Here is a 20,438-nt window from a genome sequence, read left to right on the forward strand (position 1 = left end):
CCTCAGTTTATTTATCTAGGCCAAAAGTTGGCATATATTTGTGTAAAGGGCCAGATTGTAAAAATTTTAGGCTTTGTGGGCCAAGAGGTAAAACAAAGAATATTATACAGGTACTTATGTAACGGGAGAGAAAAAATTTCCATAAGTTTTTTACTGATGAAATGCAAAATACAATAGGATAATGGTTGAGAATAGGTTTTTTTATAATAAGGTTTGCTAATGAGAAGAATGAAATCTCTTTTTGGAGGAGAGGGGATAACATTTTATCTAACAGGGTATCTAACTTTAAAACCTCAGTCAAAATTGATCACAAATGTTTGTAGTGAGATTTTTTTGTCTTTCATCTTTGACAGTATCTTTTTACATGGTACCTCCAAATACTGATGCCAATCCATGAACATATGGTTTTAGTGGAGCATATTTATTGCTTGGAGACGGTATCTGTAGAATTCTGCTAGGTTCTTTTTTTTTTTTAATTTTTATTGTTATGTTAATCACCATACATTACATCATTAGTTTTGGATGTAGTGTTCCATGTTTCATTGTTTGGGCATAACAACCAGTGCTCCACGCAGGACGTGCCTTCTTTAATACCCATCACCAGGCTAACCCATCCCCCCACCCCCCCCAGAACCCTCAGTTTGTTTTTCAGAGTCCATCGTCTCTCATGGTTCGTCTCCCCCTCCGATTTCCCCCCTTCATTCTTCCCTTCCTGCTATCTTCTTCTTCTTCTTTTTCTTAACATATATTGCATTATTTGTTTCAGAGGTACAGATCTGTGATTCAACAGTCTTGCACAATTCACAGCACTCGCCATAGCACATACCCTCCCCAATGTCTATCACCCAGCCTCCCCATCCCTCCCAACCCCCCACCACTCCAGCAACCCTCTGTTTGTTTCCTGAGATTAAGAATTCCTCATATCAGTGAGGTCATATGATACATGTCTTTCTCTGATTCACTTATTTCACTCAGCATGACACCCTCCAGTTCCATCCACGTCGTTGCAAATGGCAAGATCTCATTCCTTTTGATGGCTGCATAATATTCCATTGTGTATATATACCACATCTTCTTTATCCATTTATCTGTTGATGGACATCTTGGCTCTTTCCACAGTTTGGCTATTGTGGACATTGCTGCTATAAACATTGGGGTGCATGTACCCCTTTGAATCCCTACATTTGTAATGCTAGATTCTTTTCTTGATAATTACCTTTTAGCAAATCATCACACTGCCCACCAATCACTTCCAATTGAGGGTCAGGTGGAAGCTTCTTGTTGCACAGTTAAATGGTTTTTGAAGTGTGGAACTTGTATTGCGGTCTGAAAAATGCTGGAACTGTAGTTTTATTTTGGAAAATATATCTATTGCACATTTGTGTGGCATTGGAGATCTCGCATCTCATTTTAATTTTTTACAGCATGCAAAGTGTGTAAAGCAGCTTGACATCACTTGTGATTCGGTGTCGATTGTCCTCGAAATGACTAGCTCAGTGTACGTTTTGCATGGAAGCACTTTTGACCTTCTAATTTTAGATTGAACTCATTGAGAAATATTAGCAAATCAGCAAAAACAAATTTTCAAGCCATTCAGTATTCAATAATAGTGGCTGAGGGAGGTTCTTCAGAAAAATTTTGTTCTCATCTCTGTGCGCGAAAAATTTCCATAAAACTATACCCTGGCTAAGCCATGGTATTGTGTGATAGGACAGATCAGGATATGCAGCTTCTGTTTCTGACAGAATTTTCATGGAACTGATGATGGGTTAAGTTCATGAAAGTAATGAAGTTAACTCTTGTAACTGGTTCAGTAACGTGATAGATTCTGGTATTTTATGCCGCCTACCTGCTCATTGATCATGCAATGAATAACGAGTAGGTTTTAAACACCTTGCATTTTCACAAGGTTTGTAAATTTGTCCATCTAAGTTTCTTCTGCTTCACATGTATTTTTACCACCATCAGTTATCATGCATCTTAGCAGATTCCACTTCAGGCTGTACTGAATTAGTACTTTTCTCCACTTCTTTGGGAAGATATTCATAGCTGTAATTGTTCCATACAGACTGTTCTCTGTATTTTCATTGAAAGACAGGTCTGAAAGGTGTTTCTTTTTTTCTGGACGCATTTCTTTGGCTGCTGTAATCAAACACCATTCAGTTTAACTCATGATTGGTCCATGACTTTTCTTGTTTGGTTAACACATGAGCCATTTGGAACCTTACTTTGGTTGCAGCCTCATTTTTATTCTTTGTTGCTCGGAAGACACTCTGCTGTGATGAAATGTCGTGTTTTAGATTTGCTAGCCCTCCTGTTCATTGCTCTCATGAGCTGGGAGTGCTCTGTGGTAGGGCCCGTCAGTCTGCTGTGATGAGTGCTCATTTGGTAATGTCTTCCTGTATGGTGCCTGGGGAATAGTATGTGCTAAATAAATGTTTGCATTTATTATTGTTACTGGTTTACCTCTCTGAGGCTGTCTTATTTTTAAATTTTTTCTGAGAATCCTCTTTGGAATGTCTGAGAATTCCTGAGAATTCCTTTCTTTCGTTTATTTTGGTTTCTATATTTTGTGTTGGAGGCTTTCCTCACAAGTCTAATGATTTTTGGTTGTTCACTTGTTCACTTGTACTTAAGATTGGAAGTGGTTTGTGTGAGTGGATTTTGTTGAGTGGTGGGCATTGCTGGGGGTGGCAGGCCAGCTTTTGAAATGAGGGGGATCCCAAATGTCTGTTAACTTTTCCCTGGGTGCCCCTTCAGCTTCTCTTGAGAAGACTCATCCAGTCCCCTGCCTTGGAGGAGGGGACGCCCACCGTGTGCCTGCAGCATGCACACTTGAACTTGATTCTCCTGTTTTCACCCTCCTTCTCATTACCCTTCCATCCTGGGCTTTGGAGTCCAGTGTCTCCAGTCATATTTCTCCAGAGAGCACACACACGGTCTCCCATGGGGTGCGGGGTTGGCGGGGGCCCACTTTATTTAGCCCCCCACCTTGCTCCTGTCTTCATGGTGCTTTTCCCCAGCTCTTTGGCCTTCCTGGGGTTCCATGGGGGTGGATTGACTTGCTTCTTGTTCAGGTCCCCTTTAGCAGACACTTACACTGGGGCTCCCTCAGGTCTGCTGGGTCAGTTCCTACCCTCTGTCACCTTTCCATCTTCCATACCTCTTCTGATCTTTGAGAGCTTAATCTTTTTATTCTCATTACTTCCATTTCACTGAAGTGGAATACCCCAGGGTACTCAATATAGCACTTGGAACATAGTAACCTTTTAGAGAATGTTCCGTTACTTGCTGGACTAATGGCACCTGTGTGTTTAACATATCCTTTGGCCAGTGACCATTGCCCACTATTTCTCTAGTCTCCTGTTTCAACTGTGGGGTTTCGCCTTAAAGTATCGAGTACAAATGAGGGGCATGCGTATTTTTTTCCTTTCTCAGGAAGCCGGCGATTCTGGAATATAGGTTATGATTAATAGATTGTCAGCCTGAGTTGGAACAAAGTACACTAGTGTGTCATTTGCATAGTTTGAGGGTGTTAGGACAGAATTGGTTATGTATTTTTCAGATTCACTAATGTTTACTTTCCATTTAAGGCACATTGAATCAGGAGATAGCAAGTCAGCGCACATAAAAGAAGAGATTTAATTTTATGTATGTATCAAATATTTCATCAATTAAATATAAAATATTGAGCATACTAATTCCTATTCAGAGTACTGCTTTTGTTCATGACGGTAAAATTGACTTGGGGAAATAATTGACATGAAAAGTTAAAGAGCAGTATGAGAATCAGACAACAAACCAGGTATTACCGGAAGGATCGCTCACGTCCAAATGAGTGGTGAGGATAGAATGCTTTAGGATTACAGAGGAAAGAGAGAGCTCCAGTGCTTAGTGAATAGGGTCAAAGGGGCTGTGGATCAGATGTGGTAGTGGGAGGCAGGCACGAATGGCGGAACAGAGGTGTGGATGGGCATGCTAGATGTTAAGACTGCTTGCCTCTACTTTGTTATGACACTTACTTGCAAACTGAGGTTACAGACTACTTGTATCCAAATCAGTATGAATGCTTTTTAGAAAATGGAGATGCCTGGGCCCTAACCCAACATTCTGAATCTTTGGGGCCCAGGCATTTGCTTTTTTTTTTTTTAAGGTTTATTTATTTGAGAGAGAGCACGCATGCGAGAGTATGAGAGCTCGGGGTGGGGAGGGGCAGAGAGAGAGGGAGAGAGAGAATCTCAAGCTGACTCCCTGCTGAGCACAGAGCCTGACTCTGGGCTTGATCCCATGACCCTCAGATCATGCCCTGAGTTGAAATCAAGAGTCAGAGGCTCAATTGACTGAGCCACCCAGGTGCCTCAGGCATTTGCCTTTTTAACCACGTACTCCTCAGGTGTTTTTATGTATGTTTTAAGTTTGGGAACCACTGGTTTGGAGCATAGTTGGAAATAAAGTTGGAAAGTGAGCTTTCAGACTGGAACGCTTAAATGTCAATACTATACTCTGTTTTTCAGGTGATGAGGAATCATTGAATGTTTTTGAGCTGGTGAGTGAAGTGATGGAAGTGATACTTTTACTAACATTAAAGATCTATTAGATTTGACCTTTTATTCGGCTAGGCATACTCTGCCAGGTCCCTTCCTGAGTGCTTTGCATGCTTCCTCATCCTGCTTCATCCTCAGAAAATCTTACGAGTTTTAAGTACTGTTTTTCCTACTATACAGTGGTGTTTTTAGGTCATGAAACAGAGATTCATCCTCACTCTACACAGACTTATTAGGGTCTGTTTCACCCTAGAACCTTTGATCTTAATCGCAGCATTGGACAGAAGTTCCTTTTAAGGATTAATGCAGTAGTGGAGTGTGTAGCGTGAATCCAGGCGAAGAGGTGGAAGGCAAAGACATCCGGATACTGTTGCACTAGGTCATACGGGCTTACAGGAACCTGGCCTCTCCTGGTGGCCCCGGGAATATAAAGGAAGAGGTGGATTTAAAAGCTGAAACTGTGGATGCTGTCGAAGGACCCACAGGACTTTTTTTCATTTTAGTTTTTTATTGAAGTATAGTTAACATACAATACATGAGTTTCAGGTGTACAGCATAGTAATTTGATGGTTATATATGTTATGAAATGCTCACTGTAGTCATCTGTTCGCCATGCAAAGTTTTTAAAATGTTATTGATTGTATTGCTGTACTTTTCGTCCCCCCACAGGACTTAATGTCATTGGAGAGTCTCTCTAGTAAAGGGAAAGACCAGGAACTGGATTGGAATGGGTGAATGAGCTATATGGGCACGTTAGGGAATTAGATTGGCTGGGTACAAATCCTGGCTTTGTTGCTTGTTATCTCTGGGACGTCGGGCAAATTATTTAACCCGTCTGTGCCTTAGTTTCCTCATCTCTAAAATGAGAAAATTGTGTTCACCTCTAAGAGTTGTTAATGAGGACTAAATAAATCGACAGTTGTATAGAACTTAGACTAGTTCCCGGCATATAGAACGTAGAAGTAAATTGGCTAAGAAGAAGCACCATTGCACGGGCTGTTTCCTCTGCCTCAGATGTGCCTGTGTCTTTCCAGAGCTTCTCACATATGAAGAACTCTGTGGTAATACCCCACGTTATAATCATTTTTGGGCCTGTTTGGCTCTGAGTTCATTAATGGCAGGGACCTGGTTTTATTCATTTTTGCATTTTCAGTACCCATCATAACACCCAGCATTTAGAGCAAATGTGTGACAGGTGTCTGAGGAACAAGTGTTAGCTTATGTGAGATCACTTGAGTCAAGACTGCTGATAACATTGATAGAAATTGTGACTTCTGAAGGGTTGCTCCTTTGGGGGGCAAATGTTAAATTCTATTTTTGAATTTATGATAACAGCAAGATATCAGATTAAAAAGTCTAGTTAGTAAACATTTATGCTTGGGTTTTGACTGAGAAGTCAGGATGAAGTGTTAGTCCCGGGATAGGTCTCACATCGGGGTGAAAGCACCAGCTAGAAGCATGTTCAGGTCCCTCCTGAAGGAAGGCAGGTCCAGAGAACAATGCATTTATTTAGCTTTTTTTTTTTACTTTAAATTATAATGTGTTTATAGTTTAAAAAAAATCAGGCAGTACAAAAGGACTTAAAGTGAAAAGTCCCTTCCCTCCAGATTTCTAGTCCCATTCTTCAGAGGTAATCAGTCTTGGACCATTGTTTATGTCCCCTTTAAGAAATGACTTGGGCACATGTAGGAATGAACATGTTTATTTAAACGAGTGGGGTCTTACTGTATGAGCTCTTTTTTATTTGTTTTTACTTGGATATCTTTTCTTTACACACCAACACCTAAGGTCTGCCTCAATTCTTTTCCACGGCTACGCAGTAGTCCTTTCTGTGCTCATCCCATGCTGCAGTCATGACTGTCATCTGGGTTATTGTATGTCTTTGCTGTTCCAAACAATGAGCTGATTGACATCTGTATGCATAGAACTTGTCAGCTGGTATGAGTTTACCTGTGAGATAAATTTCTAAAAATGAAATCCTGGCACAAAGAGTATTCACAATTAAAATTTTGATAGATAACTGTCAAATATCTATACATTCATGGGGTGCCTGTTTCTTTATTGCCCTCACGCTATCACAGTTTTCTTTTAACCTTTGCTAATGGGTAAAAATGATACCTTATTGTTTTAATTAACATATTTTATTCCTAATTTATACTGAAGATGTTTTCATGTATTTATTAACTGTGGGACCTTGGCTGTTTCAACAAGTTGCTTTTTGTTTTTTGTTTTTGTTTTTTTAGCAGTGTGCTGGAAGTTAATTAGGGAGAGGGAAGGAACTTTAATAAAGCCTGATTTATGTCTCACAGGAGTAATCTACCTCAGGAGGCAGGACATATATACTACAGAAAGTTTCAGGGTAGTTCTTACATAGTGGGAGCTTTAGGGGGATAGTGGGAAGTTGAGAGGGGAAAGTGGTTTTGGGAAGGAGGATGGTATCAAGATCAAGTTTTTTTATGTGTCAAGATCGAGTTCTTGACTACACTGCATTAAAGATAGATCCTTTGAAAGGTTTATTACTGAAAGCATCAGCGATGGCACACTTCTTTCTAGTCTAGACTTATGTAAGGAGCATTGTTTATCCACAAAATTACTGATTTTATATATAATTATATATTTATATCTTTTCCTTGAGTTAAAAACAGTCTTAAGTATTTTAGGAATATAGACAGAACTGGCATTCTGGTGGAAGGTTGGAACTAGGAGAGATTTGAAAGTCCTATCATGGAAGCCACTAGTGAAACCAGGAGACGGGCTCAGTTACATATTGAGAGAAAGAAGAGCTGAAAGCCAAGGAAGTCTGATGCACAGCCAGAGGGAAAAGCAGCAGGGCTGTTAGGAGGTGAGGTGATTGGATGCTGGGTTTTTCAAGTTCCGTTTTATTCTGGGTTTCATTGATAAGGGTCTTGGGAGTTCCAAGTAAATTGTGTTCAGGTGGAGTGTGTGTGCGCGCTAGTGTGTGTGTGTGTGTGTGTGTGTGTGTGTGTGTGTGTGTGTTTGGAATCCTTGGCATGAATCATTGCAGAGAAGATGCCATTGGGCCTCAGTTTTCTTCTTTACTTTCTCTGAGGGTAGGGTTCTGACGACAGTGCCTCAGTGGCTTAGTTGTCTTGCTTGGCTGAGCTTTTCCTTTCTGGCCGTTCCAGCTGCCTTAGGCACTGCCTTCACTGTTCTCAGTAGATAGTACGTTGTTGCTCCCTAGGGGGGTGAGGGCTCAGCATGGTGATGGGGCAGGGTGTCCTGCTCATACCTGTCACTTGCCCCTGGGCTCTGGCTGTTTTTCTGGCCTTCTGCTTGTGGGCTGGAGTTGCTGTTTATACTCTTGCTGCCCTTGACTGACGGCTCTTGTGCCTGCCTTGGAATGCCATTTGCCTTCTCAGTCCATCTCCAGCTGTTTTCCAGTTTATGGGGATTCCTCACAACTTCTGGTCTCCTGTGATTCTGAGCATGGTTGTGGAATTACTGACAAACAGAATTTTTTTGCATTATTTCTAGGGTTTGGTGAGGAAAAGCAGCAGGGGAAACCTTGCACCTTGTGCTCAGTTGGCTTTCTTGGTTTTGCTTGTTAATATTCTGTTCGTTCTTTCCTGATAAGCTTCTAGGCTTTATTCATATTGTTGTTTTAGAAGTGTTTCATAGTGGTCCTGGATTGAACTTATTTTAAAACTTTGAGGTCTATCCTAGCAGCTTTGAAAATCAAATTTATTTTCTATAAATTAATAGAAAATAGGCAAAGGATAAGAACAGGTAATGACCTCTTTCATGGTGAAAGAAATGCAAACTAAAACTGTGCTGAAAAACTATTTTGTCTCATCAGCTGGCAGGGACCAGAAAGTTTGAGGGCTGGCAGCTTCTAAAGAGAGCAGCTAGGTGGTGTAGGGGAGGAAAAATAATCCCCCTCCACCTTTCTGAGTTCTTAGCTGAGACCCTTGTAATAGAAGACAGATTAATAGAAGAAAACAAGTTTATTAATGTGTACCTCATCTACACATAGGAGATACCCAGGGAGGTGGCATAGAATTCAGACTTAAACACCATCTTAATGGGGATAGGGGAGGGGAGATGTAGACCTCTTACTGGTGAGTAAATGGTTTTTAGGAAAGAGGAATGAACCCTTAGAAGAACAGATGGGAAGTGCGATAGTTTGTGTGTCTGGGTGTGGTGTCCACTTCTAGTCTTTCTTCCTGTGATGAGTCACCTAGTTGGTGAAACTCCCAGGGAGGGGATTTATGATAATGAAGTTCCTTTTGGAGGAGCTGTCTTTAGGCACTTAAAGGGAGTTCAGGGAAAGCCTCACCCTGCATTTGGTGTTTTTCAAATGCCTATAGCTCAAAATCATCAAAACGCCAAAGTGGCATATTTTGAGGTGGCATATTCTGCTACTGTTCAGCGGTATCTACCAAAATTGGAAATGCACATAATCTTTGACCAGCAGTTCTCTTTCTCTGGATTTATCCTACCTGTAGTGTCACACACGTGTGAAATATCTCACATGCCAGATACCTATTGGAGAATGATTTATAATTGCAAAAGACCATAAACTACTTAAATGCACATCAATATAGGATTTATTAAATTAAAAACTGGAATGTTACAGAGTTGTAAAAATGAGTGCTTTATATACAGTTATGTAGTGATTTCTAATATTTAGTAACTAGAAAAAGCAAAGAGGCATGAACAGTGCGTTGTGGTCTGTGTAAAAAGGGGAAAATATGTGTTTGTATATACACAGAATATTTGGAATGATACCCAAGAAACTGGTAATATTTTTTTTCTAAGTTGAGAAACTAGGGTGGTTAAGAGATGAGATGGGAAACTTTTTACTACACACCCTGTGAACTCTTTGTAGTTCGCACCATGTGCATTACTTATTCAAAAAATAAAGTACAAATAAAAAATAAAGTCTGACTTAAATTTTCATTGGTAGACCATGATAATAATGTTTCTCATTGTTGCCTTACTTATCTAGGAGAGGTGGGATGGAATTTTGTTCTTTTGAAAATTCAGCATTCATATACCTAATTAAACTCACAAAGTAAATTGTTTTTAATTGATTGCTTTTAAGGTACCACAAGTAAAATAAATAAAATAAAATACTGGTCTATTGAATTGAGAACACAGATTGTTCCGATTCTTATTTTCTTTTTATCTGGTGCCATTTTTATCCTTTTAATGGTAATGAAGCCTAGAGAAGGGAAATTGAGCCCACAGCAGAGCCAGAGGAACTCATAAGTTGTACATGCCAGTAAACCAGTATTTTCTAAACTACCGCATTTTGATCCTGTGACACATTTGGGTGTTTATTCCCGAAACTACTGTTAGGCCCGCAATGCTAACTGGTAATTAGCAAGAGTTCCAAGATAAATAGAAGACTATAAACAAATTGTGGAGGTCTTTTTTGTAAAAAATATTTCATTGAGGCATTTTCAGGAGTGTCAGGGATTATTAGACAAAAGAATTGGAAAGTTTTGAGCAAAAGGAAACAGCGGTGCCTTTGCGTAGGTGGCTGAGGACAAACATCTGTGTATTCCCGAGTTCTGAAGTTAATGGGGAATCCCTAAAAGACCCAAACACATGATTTCTCGTGCTTTTATTGAAAAAATTTGGTTTTGAATAAGACTTGAATGATCTTATTTGGGGAAAGTAGTCTAAGTAAAAGAGCGTTCCAAGACACTGAGTAAACTAAATGTGAGATCCTAATATCTCATCATGTGATATTATAGGTGGTGAGGTAACTTAATATATAAAAATAAACTTAGTGGTCGTGACAGAAAGTACCTGTTAGTATGACTTGTTGGCACCTTTCTTGCACACGTAGATCAGACTTTGGGGTTGGACTTTTTTAAGCTGATTTTTAAAAACTTTTTATTTTGCCATGATTATAGACAGATAAGTTGCAGCAATAATACAGAGAAATCCCATGTACCTTTCACCTGTCTTGCCCCAGTGTTCATGTGATTGGACATTATCTACATCAGGAACATAACAGACTGCCGACCGTACTTGGATTTTTCCAGTTTTTACATGTATTCTTTTTCCCTTGTGTGTGTATAGCTCTGTGAAATTTCATCCTGTGTACAGATTCATGCAGCCACCACCACCACCATAGTCAAGACACCAAATTTTTCCATTCCCACAAATGAACTTCTTCAGGCTGCCCTTTTATGGTCACCTTTTGCCCCCCAGCCCTCCGTGCCCTGCCTGGCAGCCACCGATCTGTGCTTCACCGTGAGTTTTGTCATCTTGAGCGTTACATAAATGGAGTCATAGTGTGTAACCTTTCTGTTTGCCAAAACTCATTTTTTTTGAAAGATTTTATTTGAGAGAGAGAGAGAGCACGCACAATTGGGGGAGTGGCAGAAGGAGAGGGAGAAACAGGGAGCCTGATGCGGGACTCGATCCCAGGACCCTGAGATCATGACCTGAGCTGAAGCGAGATGCTTTACCCACTGAGCCACCCAGGCACCCCTACCAAAACTCATTTTTAATAAGTTTCAAACATACAGAAAAGTTGAACAGTATAATAAGCACCTAATCCCTCCATCCGTAAACTATTAGCAATTGTTAATAGTTTGCCAGGTTTGCTTTGTCTCTATTTTGTTCTGAACCATTTGAAAGGAAGTTGCAGATATGATGACGCTTTACCCCTAAATATTTAAGCACACATCTCCCAAGAATTAGGTCATTTTCCTACTCAATTACGCTATCATTATCTCACTTACGTCCATTTAATATCTTTTATTCAGTCCGTATCAAGTTTGGTCGCAAGATTGTCTTTTTTTTTTTTTAATTTAAAAATTTTTTTTATTTGAGAGAGAGCACGCAAGCAGGGGGAGTGGTCAGGCAGAGGGAGAAGCAGGCTCCCGCTGAGCAGGGAGCCTGATGCGGGGCTCGATCCCAGGACCCCTGGATCATGACCCCAGCTGAAGGCAAACACGCTTAACCGACTGAGCCCCCCAGGTTCGCCTCAAGATTGTCTTTTATAATTTTTTTTTCCTTCTTCCAAACCTGGGTTCATTGAAGAGTCACATATACATTTGGTTGTTACAATATCCCTTTAGTCTCCTTCAGTTTAGAAAAGCTCCCCACCCCATGCACACACTTTTAGTTACTGTGGTATTGACTTCTTGGTGAACCCAGGTGGTTCTTTACAATGTCCTGTATTCTGCGTTCCTCAGAATATTTCCTCATGCAATCATCTAAATTGTTTCTTTATTCTCTAGCTTATTGGTTTGGAGCACTCAAAGCATTTTATGGTTTCTTTTAAATTAGTTAGGATGTGTTTTATGGCCCAGAATGTGGCCTGCTTTGGGAAATATTCAACGTGAGCTGTGTATTCCTCTGTTGTTGGACAGAATAGTCTATAGATGACAGATCCAGTTTTGGTTGATAATGGTGTTGAGATCAGCTAGGTCCTTACAGACCATTTCTGAGAGAGGAGTGCTCAGGTCTTCCGCTATAGTATAGTGCATTCATCTCTCCCTTCTTGCAGTTCATTAGTGTTTGCCTCACACATTTGACGCTGTTATGTTAGGTGGTGCACATTAAGGATAACGTCTTCTTGAAACAGTTGACTCCTTTATCAGTATGGAATGCCATTTTTTATCCCTGCTGAGTTTCCTTGCTCTGAAGTCGGCTGTGTCTAATATTAAAAGCTTCTCCTGCTTTCTTTTGATGAGTGTTAGATGGTATATCTTTCTCCATCTCTTTTAATCTCTATGTGTCTTTTATATTTAAAGTGGGTTTCTTGTAGACAGCATATAGTTGGGTCTTGTTTTTTGATCCACTTTGACAGTCTCTTTTAATTGGTGTATTTAGACCATGGATGTTCAAATGATACATGATAAAGTTGGATTAATGTCTACCAATATTTGTTATTGTTTTCTATTCATTGCCCTGATTTTTGTTCCTGTTTTTGTCTTCTCTTTCTGCCTTTTGTGGTTCTAATGGAGCACTTAAATAAATCCATTTTCTCTCCTTTCTTAGCATGTCACTTATACTTTTTAAAACTTTTTAGAGGTGTGTTTGCAATATATATTTACAGCTAATCCAAGTCCACTTTCAAATAACACTCTACCACTTCACAGGTAGTAGAAGTACCTTATAATTACAAAGTACATATTCCTGATTCCTCCCTTCTGTCCCTTTTATCATCCCTATTCATTCACTTACATATAAACTATAATAATCAAACACGGGGTTGCTGTTATTTTGAGTATGTGACCTTTTGGGATGGGCTTTTCTCACTCACAGTGCCTTCGAGATCTATTCAAGTTATTGGGTCTATCAAATAGTTCCTTCTTTTATTCCATTGTATGGATTATTCATTCATGTGTTGAAAGAATATTTGAATATAGTTTTTTGTGTGAACCTAAGTTTTCATTTTTCTGGAATCAGTCCAGGAATACAGTTGCTGGGTTGAATAGTATGTATATGTTTAATTTAAAAAAAGATTTTATTTATTAGAGATAGCGAGAGAGAGAGAGCACAAGCGGGGGTGGGTGGGGAGGAGAGGGAGAAGCTCCCTCTGCAGGGAGCCCTACATGGGGCTGGATCCCAAGACCCCAGGATCATGACCTGAGCTGAAGGCAGACAACCAACTGAGCCACTCAGGCACCCCTTTGTTTAATTTTATAAGATACTGTTGAACCATTTTCCAGAGGGGGCTGTTCCATTTTCCATTCCCACTAGCAATATGTGAGCTACTTTCAGTACATCCTTGGCAGCATTTGGTACTGTCATTTTTTTTTTTTATTTCAGCCATTCCAGCAGATGTGTAGCAGTACGTCATCATGGTCTTAATTTGTGGTTCCCTGAATGGCTAATAATGATGGAATGAGGTGTTTGTCATTTGCATGTCTTCTTTGGTGATGTGTTAAAATCTTTTGTGTAATTTCTAATTGGATTGTTTTCTTATTGTTGACTTTAGAGAGTTCCTTATATGTTCTGGATGCAAGTTCTTTGTTGGCTATGTGACTTACAAATATTTTCTCTAAGCATATGGCTTTTCTTTTCATCCTCTTAACAGGGTCTTTCACCGACCAAACGTTTTCAATTTTGGTAAAGTTTAACTTACCAACTTTTTTATGATCTGTGCTCTTGTGTAATGCCTAAGTACCTCCTAACCCCAGTCACAAAGATTTTCTCCTATGTTGTCTTCTGAAAAGGGTTTTAGAGTTCTATGTTTTACACTTAGATCGATGATTATTTTGAGTTAACTTTTAAGATACAGGTTTTTGTTTTGTTTTGTTTTTTGGCCTATAGATGTCCAGTTGTTCCAGCACCATTTGTTGAAGGAAACCGTCCTTCCTCCATTGAATTGCTTTTGCATTGTCGACAAAAATCAGCTGGTTGTACTCTACTGGGTTTGTTTCTGGATTTTCTGTTTTGTTTTATTGATCTCTGTTTGTCATTACAGTGGGTTTTAATTTAATTCCTCTTTTCTGGACAAGCTATGACTATTGCTTATCGGTAAACACATAAATGGTGGAAATTTGAAGTTTTGATTTTGGGAGATAACTCTAATACTAACATTGCACTATATCAGATAAATAGATTTTTTAAAGTTTGCTAGTTATTTGCCTCTGTAAAGAATAATTTCCATTTTTGTCACTATGAATTTAGTTATGATGGTAACTTTGTGTTTTCCATATCTGTTAAACATTTAAATTTGAGTAGGTGAAGGAGCTTAAAAATATTTAATTTTTAAAATCAAAGTAATATATATAGTTAAAAAATTAGAAAATGTGACGGACATAAAATGAAAAGACTGCATGACCACCCTTCCCACTCCAGAATCCTTTTCCCCAGAATAGGCCACACTCAGATCTCTTAGCTGTTGTTTCTCATTATTTGCCTCCTTATTTATAACTAATAGGCTTTTACTGTTATTTGCTGATTTAGTAATTTTTAGCTATTTCTGTTGACTTCCTGCCTGTTACGGAAGATGAGGATTTCACACTCTTAAATCTACTCCCACTTCTTTTTTTAGCATCTTCCCAATGTAGTTACCTCACAATTTTTGGTTAAATCTTTATTTACTGTTTCTATTCTGATGATTACCTAAATATTAGTAACTGTTGAGTTGAGTCATATATTATGAATACATGACCTTTCTTGAACAATTTTTTTCCAAAGTACATAGTTACCAAAAAATTGTTTATTTTCTATGTAGCTATCATTCATTCCTGCCAGATTCTCTTACGATATTGTAACCCTCCACAGAATAAGGTCAGACACATCAGGTGACCTGTTGCTCTCTGGTTTGCTTCCCATGGAGGTCATGGGGCCGTCTAGACTCCTGTCCCAATCTAGAGCATGTGTCTTCCCTGTCTTGTGTTGCATCCTTTGCTTCTTGAATTCCTTGTCTTCATTTTTCTTGTTTTATTCCTTCATATTGAAAGGATACATCTTCCAGTAGCTTCCAGAGAATGGATCCATGGGAGGTTTTTTTTAGCTGTGGCAAGTCTAAAATACTGCCTTTATTGTACCTTCATACTTAACTGGTAGCTTGGCTAGCTATAGAAATCTAGTTAAAATTATTTTTTATTAATATTTTAAAGGCATTGCCTCCCTGTTCTCTAGCTTCCAGTATTGTTGCTGAGATTGAGAAACCATTCTTTAAAAAAAAATAAAAAAATTTGTATATATGAATGTGTGTATATATATATATATTTATATATGAATGGCAGGAATAGAGTGGTAATAGGCCAAAACCCATGTATATACTGTCCATTTTCATTTCATTTTTAAAAAATTTTTATTACTTTTTTTTTTTAGTAATCTCTACACCCAACATGGGGCTCAAACTCACAACCCTGAGATCAGGAGTCACGTGCTCTTCCACCTGAGCCAGCCAGGTGTCAGTTTTCAGCAAATCTATATATTTTCCACATGTGCTTCATCCCTTCCTTCTATTTCTTTCCCCTTTCCTGTTTGAGAAAGTATTTATTGATACTGCTAAAGCTCCTCTGATCCTTTCCTGATAACACTATGTAAAATCATTCTTCTGAATTTGCTATGTATTTTTCCTATGTATATTTTAGTACTTATAGTAGCTATGAATATATCCATAATATTGTTTACATGTTGTAAAAATCATATAAATGAAATCATACCATGTCTATTATTGTGTAGCACTTTTTTTAATATGTATTTTTGAGGTATGTCCATGTTGGTAATTGTAGCTCTTGTTAATTCACTTTCATTAGTGTAATGTACCCCATTATAAGATTATATTAAAAAACTTAATTCTAAATGGCTTAAAATGTATAAACTAGCTTTGAAATAAGTTATAATAAGTAAGGCATTTATGTATTGCAGAATATTTTTATAATATTTCCTAATTAGACTTAATTCCTTATTTAAGAAATTAAACCGAAATCAAGACTTATGGCTTAATATGGAGGATTAGTTGGAACCAGCTGGTTTTGGGTCCCTGTCCCCTGAGTAGGGAAGAGGAAAGTAGTAGTGGTCTTGAGTTCAGGGGCAGGTGACAAGAAGCCAGATCAGTATTTCACCCTCCTATTCAGAAGACCAGCTGTCCATGTGCATTGGGGGAGCCTCATGTCTTTAGATAATTTAGCCTAAGCCAGTCCCAAAGTTCCAAAGAGAACATGGAAGGCATACTTCCAAATTCTGATGTTGGCTTCAATGTCTCTGGACTAAGGAGGGACAGACATAAGAAAGTAAGTCACTACTAATATAAGTTCTCATTCAACCTGAGCTTCCTTTGGATACCATTTGCTTTCATTGCAGTGGTAATTTTTAACATAGTGTAATTTATTACTCATCTCACCACCATTTTTTTATTGTCAGTGAGAGATTTTTCTTGAACTAATTGAGATAGAACATGATCTGGAACTAGGTTAAGTGTGATTTGATGAAGATAGTGATTCATATTTTAACTAAACTATTAGTTTTCCCCTTAGTGGCCAACCACAACAAATATTGAAGATGCTAATCATTTATTCACCTACCCTTTCCTTCAACATATTATTTAGGGAATGCCTAAATATCTAGACATTGGGGATAGAAAGATGAATAAGAGGGGCCCAGGTGGCTGAGTTGGTTAAGCGTCTAGCTCTTGATTTTGTCTCGGGTCACGATCTCAGCGTCATTAGATTGATGCTGGGCTCCGTGCTGGGTGTGGAGCCTGCTTCCGATTCTTCCTCTCCCTCCGTCCGTCTCTCCCTCCCTCGCCAAAAAAACCAAAAAACAAAACCCCCAAAAACCAAATGCCTCATGGTTTAGGAGAAGAGGCATGCCCATAAATGGTGGTGTGCATGACGGCAGAACAAGAAGGACACGAAGTGACTGCTTTGGAGCAGGGAGGCCGTTCTCATTCAGGTCAAGCCTCCTTCTCCCCTGAGCATAGGTAGCCTGTGGTCATCACTTCCACTGCTTGCTCTTCTTCTGAGCACATTCAAGACATCCAGTCTCTATTTATCACCATTGTTTGTTGTAAAGGAGCCTCATTTTCAGACAATTTGTAATTAGTTGTCATTGTTAGGAATTTGCTTTGAAATTTATTCTTAGGCAGAGGTATGCTCATTTGAAGATCTATAAGCATACACTTGGATTTTTGTGTGTGCTTTGGCTAAGACAGATTTTAGCCCCATTTCTCTCCTTTGTAACTCTGTATCTGGTGTCTAATATATTTAAGAATAAAGAGAAGTGTGATTTCCTTAAGTAAGTTTACAGTTTTTTTTTTTACACATTTATGTCAAAGATAGGAAAAATATCATGACTAATTGTGAACAAGTTTGAAATTTCTTTTCATTCTTTATAGGTTGTCTTGTGGAAATGAAGGCTTAAGGGCAAGTTATCTACCAGATTAAAGATGGGATCGAACAGCAGCAGAATCGGTGATCTTCCTAAAAATGAGTACTTAAAAAAGTTATCGGGCACAGAATCTGTCTCTGAGAACGACCCGTTCTGGAATCAGCTTCTCTCGTTTTCTTTCCCTGCACCAACCAGCAGGTAAAAGGTTACTTGGAGATTGAAAATTCATGTAGAAGGCCACATGAACTTGAGTGGTATGCTGATTTAAAAAAAAATGTTTTTAATATTCTGTCCATCAATCCATCCTCATACATGTGCCAGTAGGTATGTGAGTAGGAAATATAGTTTCCTCTTTCCTTTCTTCCAGCCGCCTCCCTTCCCCAGACATGACTCCTCATAGCAGTTTCTTTTGCATTTTCTAGAGTAGTACGAGGTTACATAAGCATGTATCCATGTAGTTTTAGAAAATTATTTGAACCTGGGTGGCTCAGATGGTTAAGCGTCTGCCTTCGGCTTGGGTCGTCATCCCAGGGTCCTGGGATCAAGTCCCGCATCGGGCTCCCTGCTCCTTGGGAACCTGCTTCTCCCTCTGCTTCTTTCTCTCTCTCTCTCCCTCTCTCTCTCTCCCTCTGTCTCTAATGAATACATAAATATTTAAAAAAAAATTATTTGAACACAAGTGCTGCTAGCGTCCTACGCTTACTTTTTTCTTTTTCTGCTGCTGTCCTTGCTTCCCCGCCCCCCCACAGTTAAGTAAAATGTATCTTGTGTGTATGTGTATGTATGTGTGTATATATTTGCTTATATGCAACTGTCTTATTCTTTTAAATGCTTGCAGAGTATCTGCAGAATATACTTAATCAGTTTTCTGTTTGTGGATGTTGTTTTTAGGCTTTTGTTACAACAAATAATCTGTACACATCATTTCCCATGTGTGCAAATACATCTCTAGTATAAATTCCCCAAAGTAAAATTGCTGGGTTAGAGTGTTCTGTGTTTATTTTTTTTTATGTGTTTATAATTTTTGTAGATACTGCTAAACTGTTCCATGGAAGTCACACCAATTTATACTCATATAGCAGAGTATGGGAAGGTCTATTTCCCACATTTTTGTCAGTTTAATGCATTTTTAGACTCTTTGACCTATGCCAGTTTGATACATGAAAACCATTATCTCATTTTTAACTTTGTGTGTCTATCAGTTTTTATAATAATGTAGAGTGACTAGAATATTGAATTCCCATATATTCAGTATCTACAGTGTAAAATTTTTATTTTTTTAATTTTTAATTTATTATTTTTTAAAGATTTTATTTATTTACTTGTCAGAGAGAGAGAGAGCATACAAGCAGGGGGAGTGGCAAGCAGAGGGAGAAGCAGGCTCCCCACTGAGCAAGGAGCCCGATGCAGGACTCGATCCCAGGACCCTGGGATCATGACCTGAGCTGTAGGCAGATGCTTAACCAAATGAGCCACCCAGGTGTCCCAAATTTGTTTTTTTTTTTCTCTAACAGGTTTAGTGTGACAGGTGGAATAGTGGCCCCCTAAAGATGTTTTAGTCCCCGAAATCTGTGAATATGTTATGTTGTGGCATGTATCAATGCTTCATTCCTTTTTATTTGAGTGGTAGCTCATTGTATGAATATACCATATATTGTTTATCCATTCATAATTAATACCATTTGGATTGTTTCCATATTTGCTTTATCTACTTTTGTTTCTTAAGTATTTTAAAGTAAAATAAGGATGTTTTCTTCTGTGACCATAATGCCCTTATCAGACCTAACAAAATTAACAATAATTCCTCCTACCCAGTCCATATTGACTTTCCCCCTGTTGTCTTACAAGGGTTGCTAACATTAGGAACTGAATAAGGTGGATACGTTGCATTTGGTAGTTATATTTCTTAAATGTCTTTAGAATAGAAGTATTCACTCTCCAGCCCCTGCCACAATTTTTTCCCTATGCTGTTAATTTTTTGAATAAATTGAGTCTGTTTTTCTGTAGAATGTTCTACCTTGTTGATTTACCTGATTGCTTCTCATATCTCATAATGTGTTTTCCTTTATTTTTTGTGTTTTCTGTAGACTAGAAGTCAGATTTAAAGCCTTGATAAAAGTTAAACAGTTTTGGTAAGGGTATTATGTAAGTGATTTTATATACTTCATACTGTATAACATCAGGATACAGAAAATGTGTGGTTTTAGTTATGCTAAATTTGCTCAGAGGTTTGAGTATGTTGATGATTTTGGTCTGAATCACCTGTTTCATAAGTAATTACAAAATGGTGGTATTTCTAATTTGGTCATTTCTTCTACATTTATTAACTGGAATTTTTCTGTAAAGCAGAGCTTTCCTTCATCATTTAGGTTATAGAAAATAACAGTTTTTACTATATTATTAAATAAGGGGTAAACACTTAATTCTTTTCCTTTATCAATTTTCAGTAATGAAAATAGTATAATGGTGACAAGTATTTCCCCTCTCCCTCAATCCCAGGCTTGGAAGGACTGTCTCTTTGTCTTTTTATGGTGAATTAAAAAAAAAAAAATTATGTATGTATGTGTGTTGTGGTCCTTATGGTTTCAGTTTGCCTTTGTTTAGTGATCAAGGTTATTTTTATGCGTTTGAGGGTTAAGGATTATTGGCATTTCCTTTTTGTGAACTATTTATATATTTTGGCAATAAAATTTAATTTCTAACTTCTGGATACAGTTGGATTGGGCCTCAGAAGTTTCACTTAGTTTGCAGTTCATGTGATAGCACGGATTAGTTGCAAATTATATGAAGTGCGGGTACTTATCACTGCTTCTGAGACCCTTGGAAATTTAAAGATGCTGTGGAGGGGCAGGAGAGGTCAAACTGGAGACAGCTGCAGCATCAGCAGATTTTGAAACCACTTCCTTAATCCTTGAGGAGTTGTCACTGAGTACCATTGCGCCTGTTGAAATAATACTTAGAGAAAAAAGGGCATATGGAGACTTCATCATTTGTTGTCAAAACAAATCCTCTTTTCATTTACGTAAACTACAGTACAGTGTACTTCCATGTCTTCTGAAAGACATTAAAGAAGACTTAACTAAATGGAGAAGATTTAGAAGACTATCATAA

The 20,438-nt window shown here is 38.4% G+C and overlaps 1 protein-coding gene across 1 annotated transcript in view; it reads left to right on the top strand.

Moving 5' to 3' along the window:
- Window positions 1–20,438, top strand: part of DYM (dymeclin) — a 339,132-nt gene that overhangs the window by 6,236 nt on the left and 312,458 nt on the right. The window contains exon 2 of the mRNA XM_028098349.2: window positions 17,335–17,525. Coding sequence (XP_027954150.1) covers window positions 17,386–17,525 — 140 coding nt within the window. The 5' untranslated portion in view covers window positions 17,335–17,385. The remainder of the gene's footprint in view (window positions 1–17,334; window positions 17,526–20,438) is intronic.

This window comes from Eumetopias jubatus, unplaced genomic scaffold (assembly GCF_037043125.1).
Source record: "Eumetopias jubatus isolate StellerSeaLion01/CBP00866 unplaced genomic scaffold, mEumJub1_p1.0 scaffold_16, whole genome shotgun sequence".
In the NCBI taxonomy this organism is placed as follows: Eukaryota; Metazoa; Chordata; class Mammalia; order Carnivora; family Otariidae; genus Eumetopias; species Eumetopias jubatus.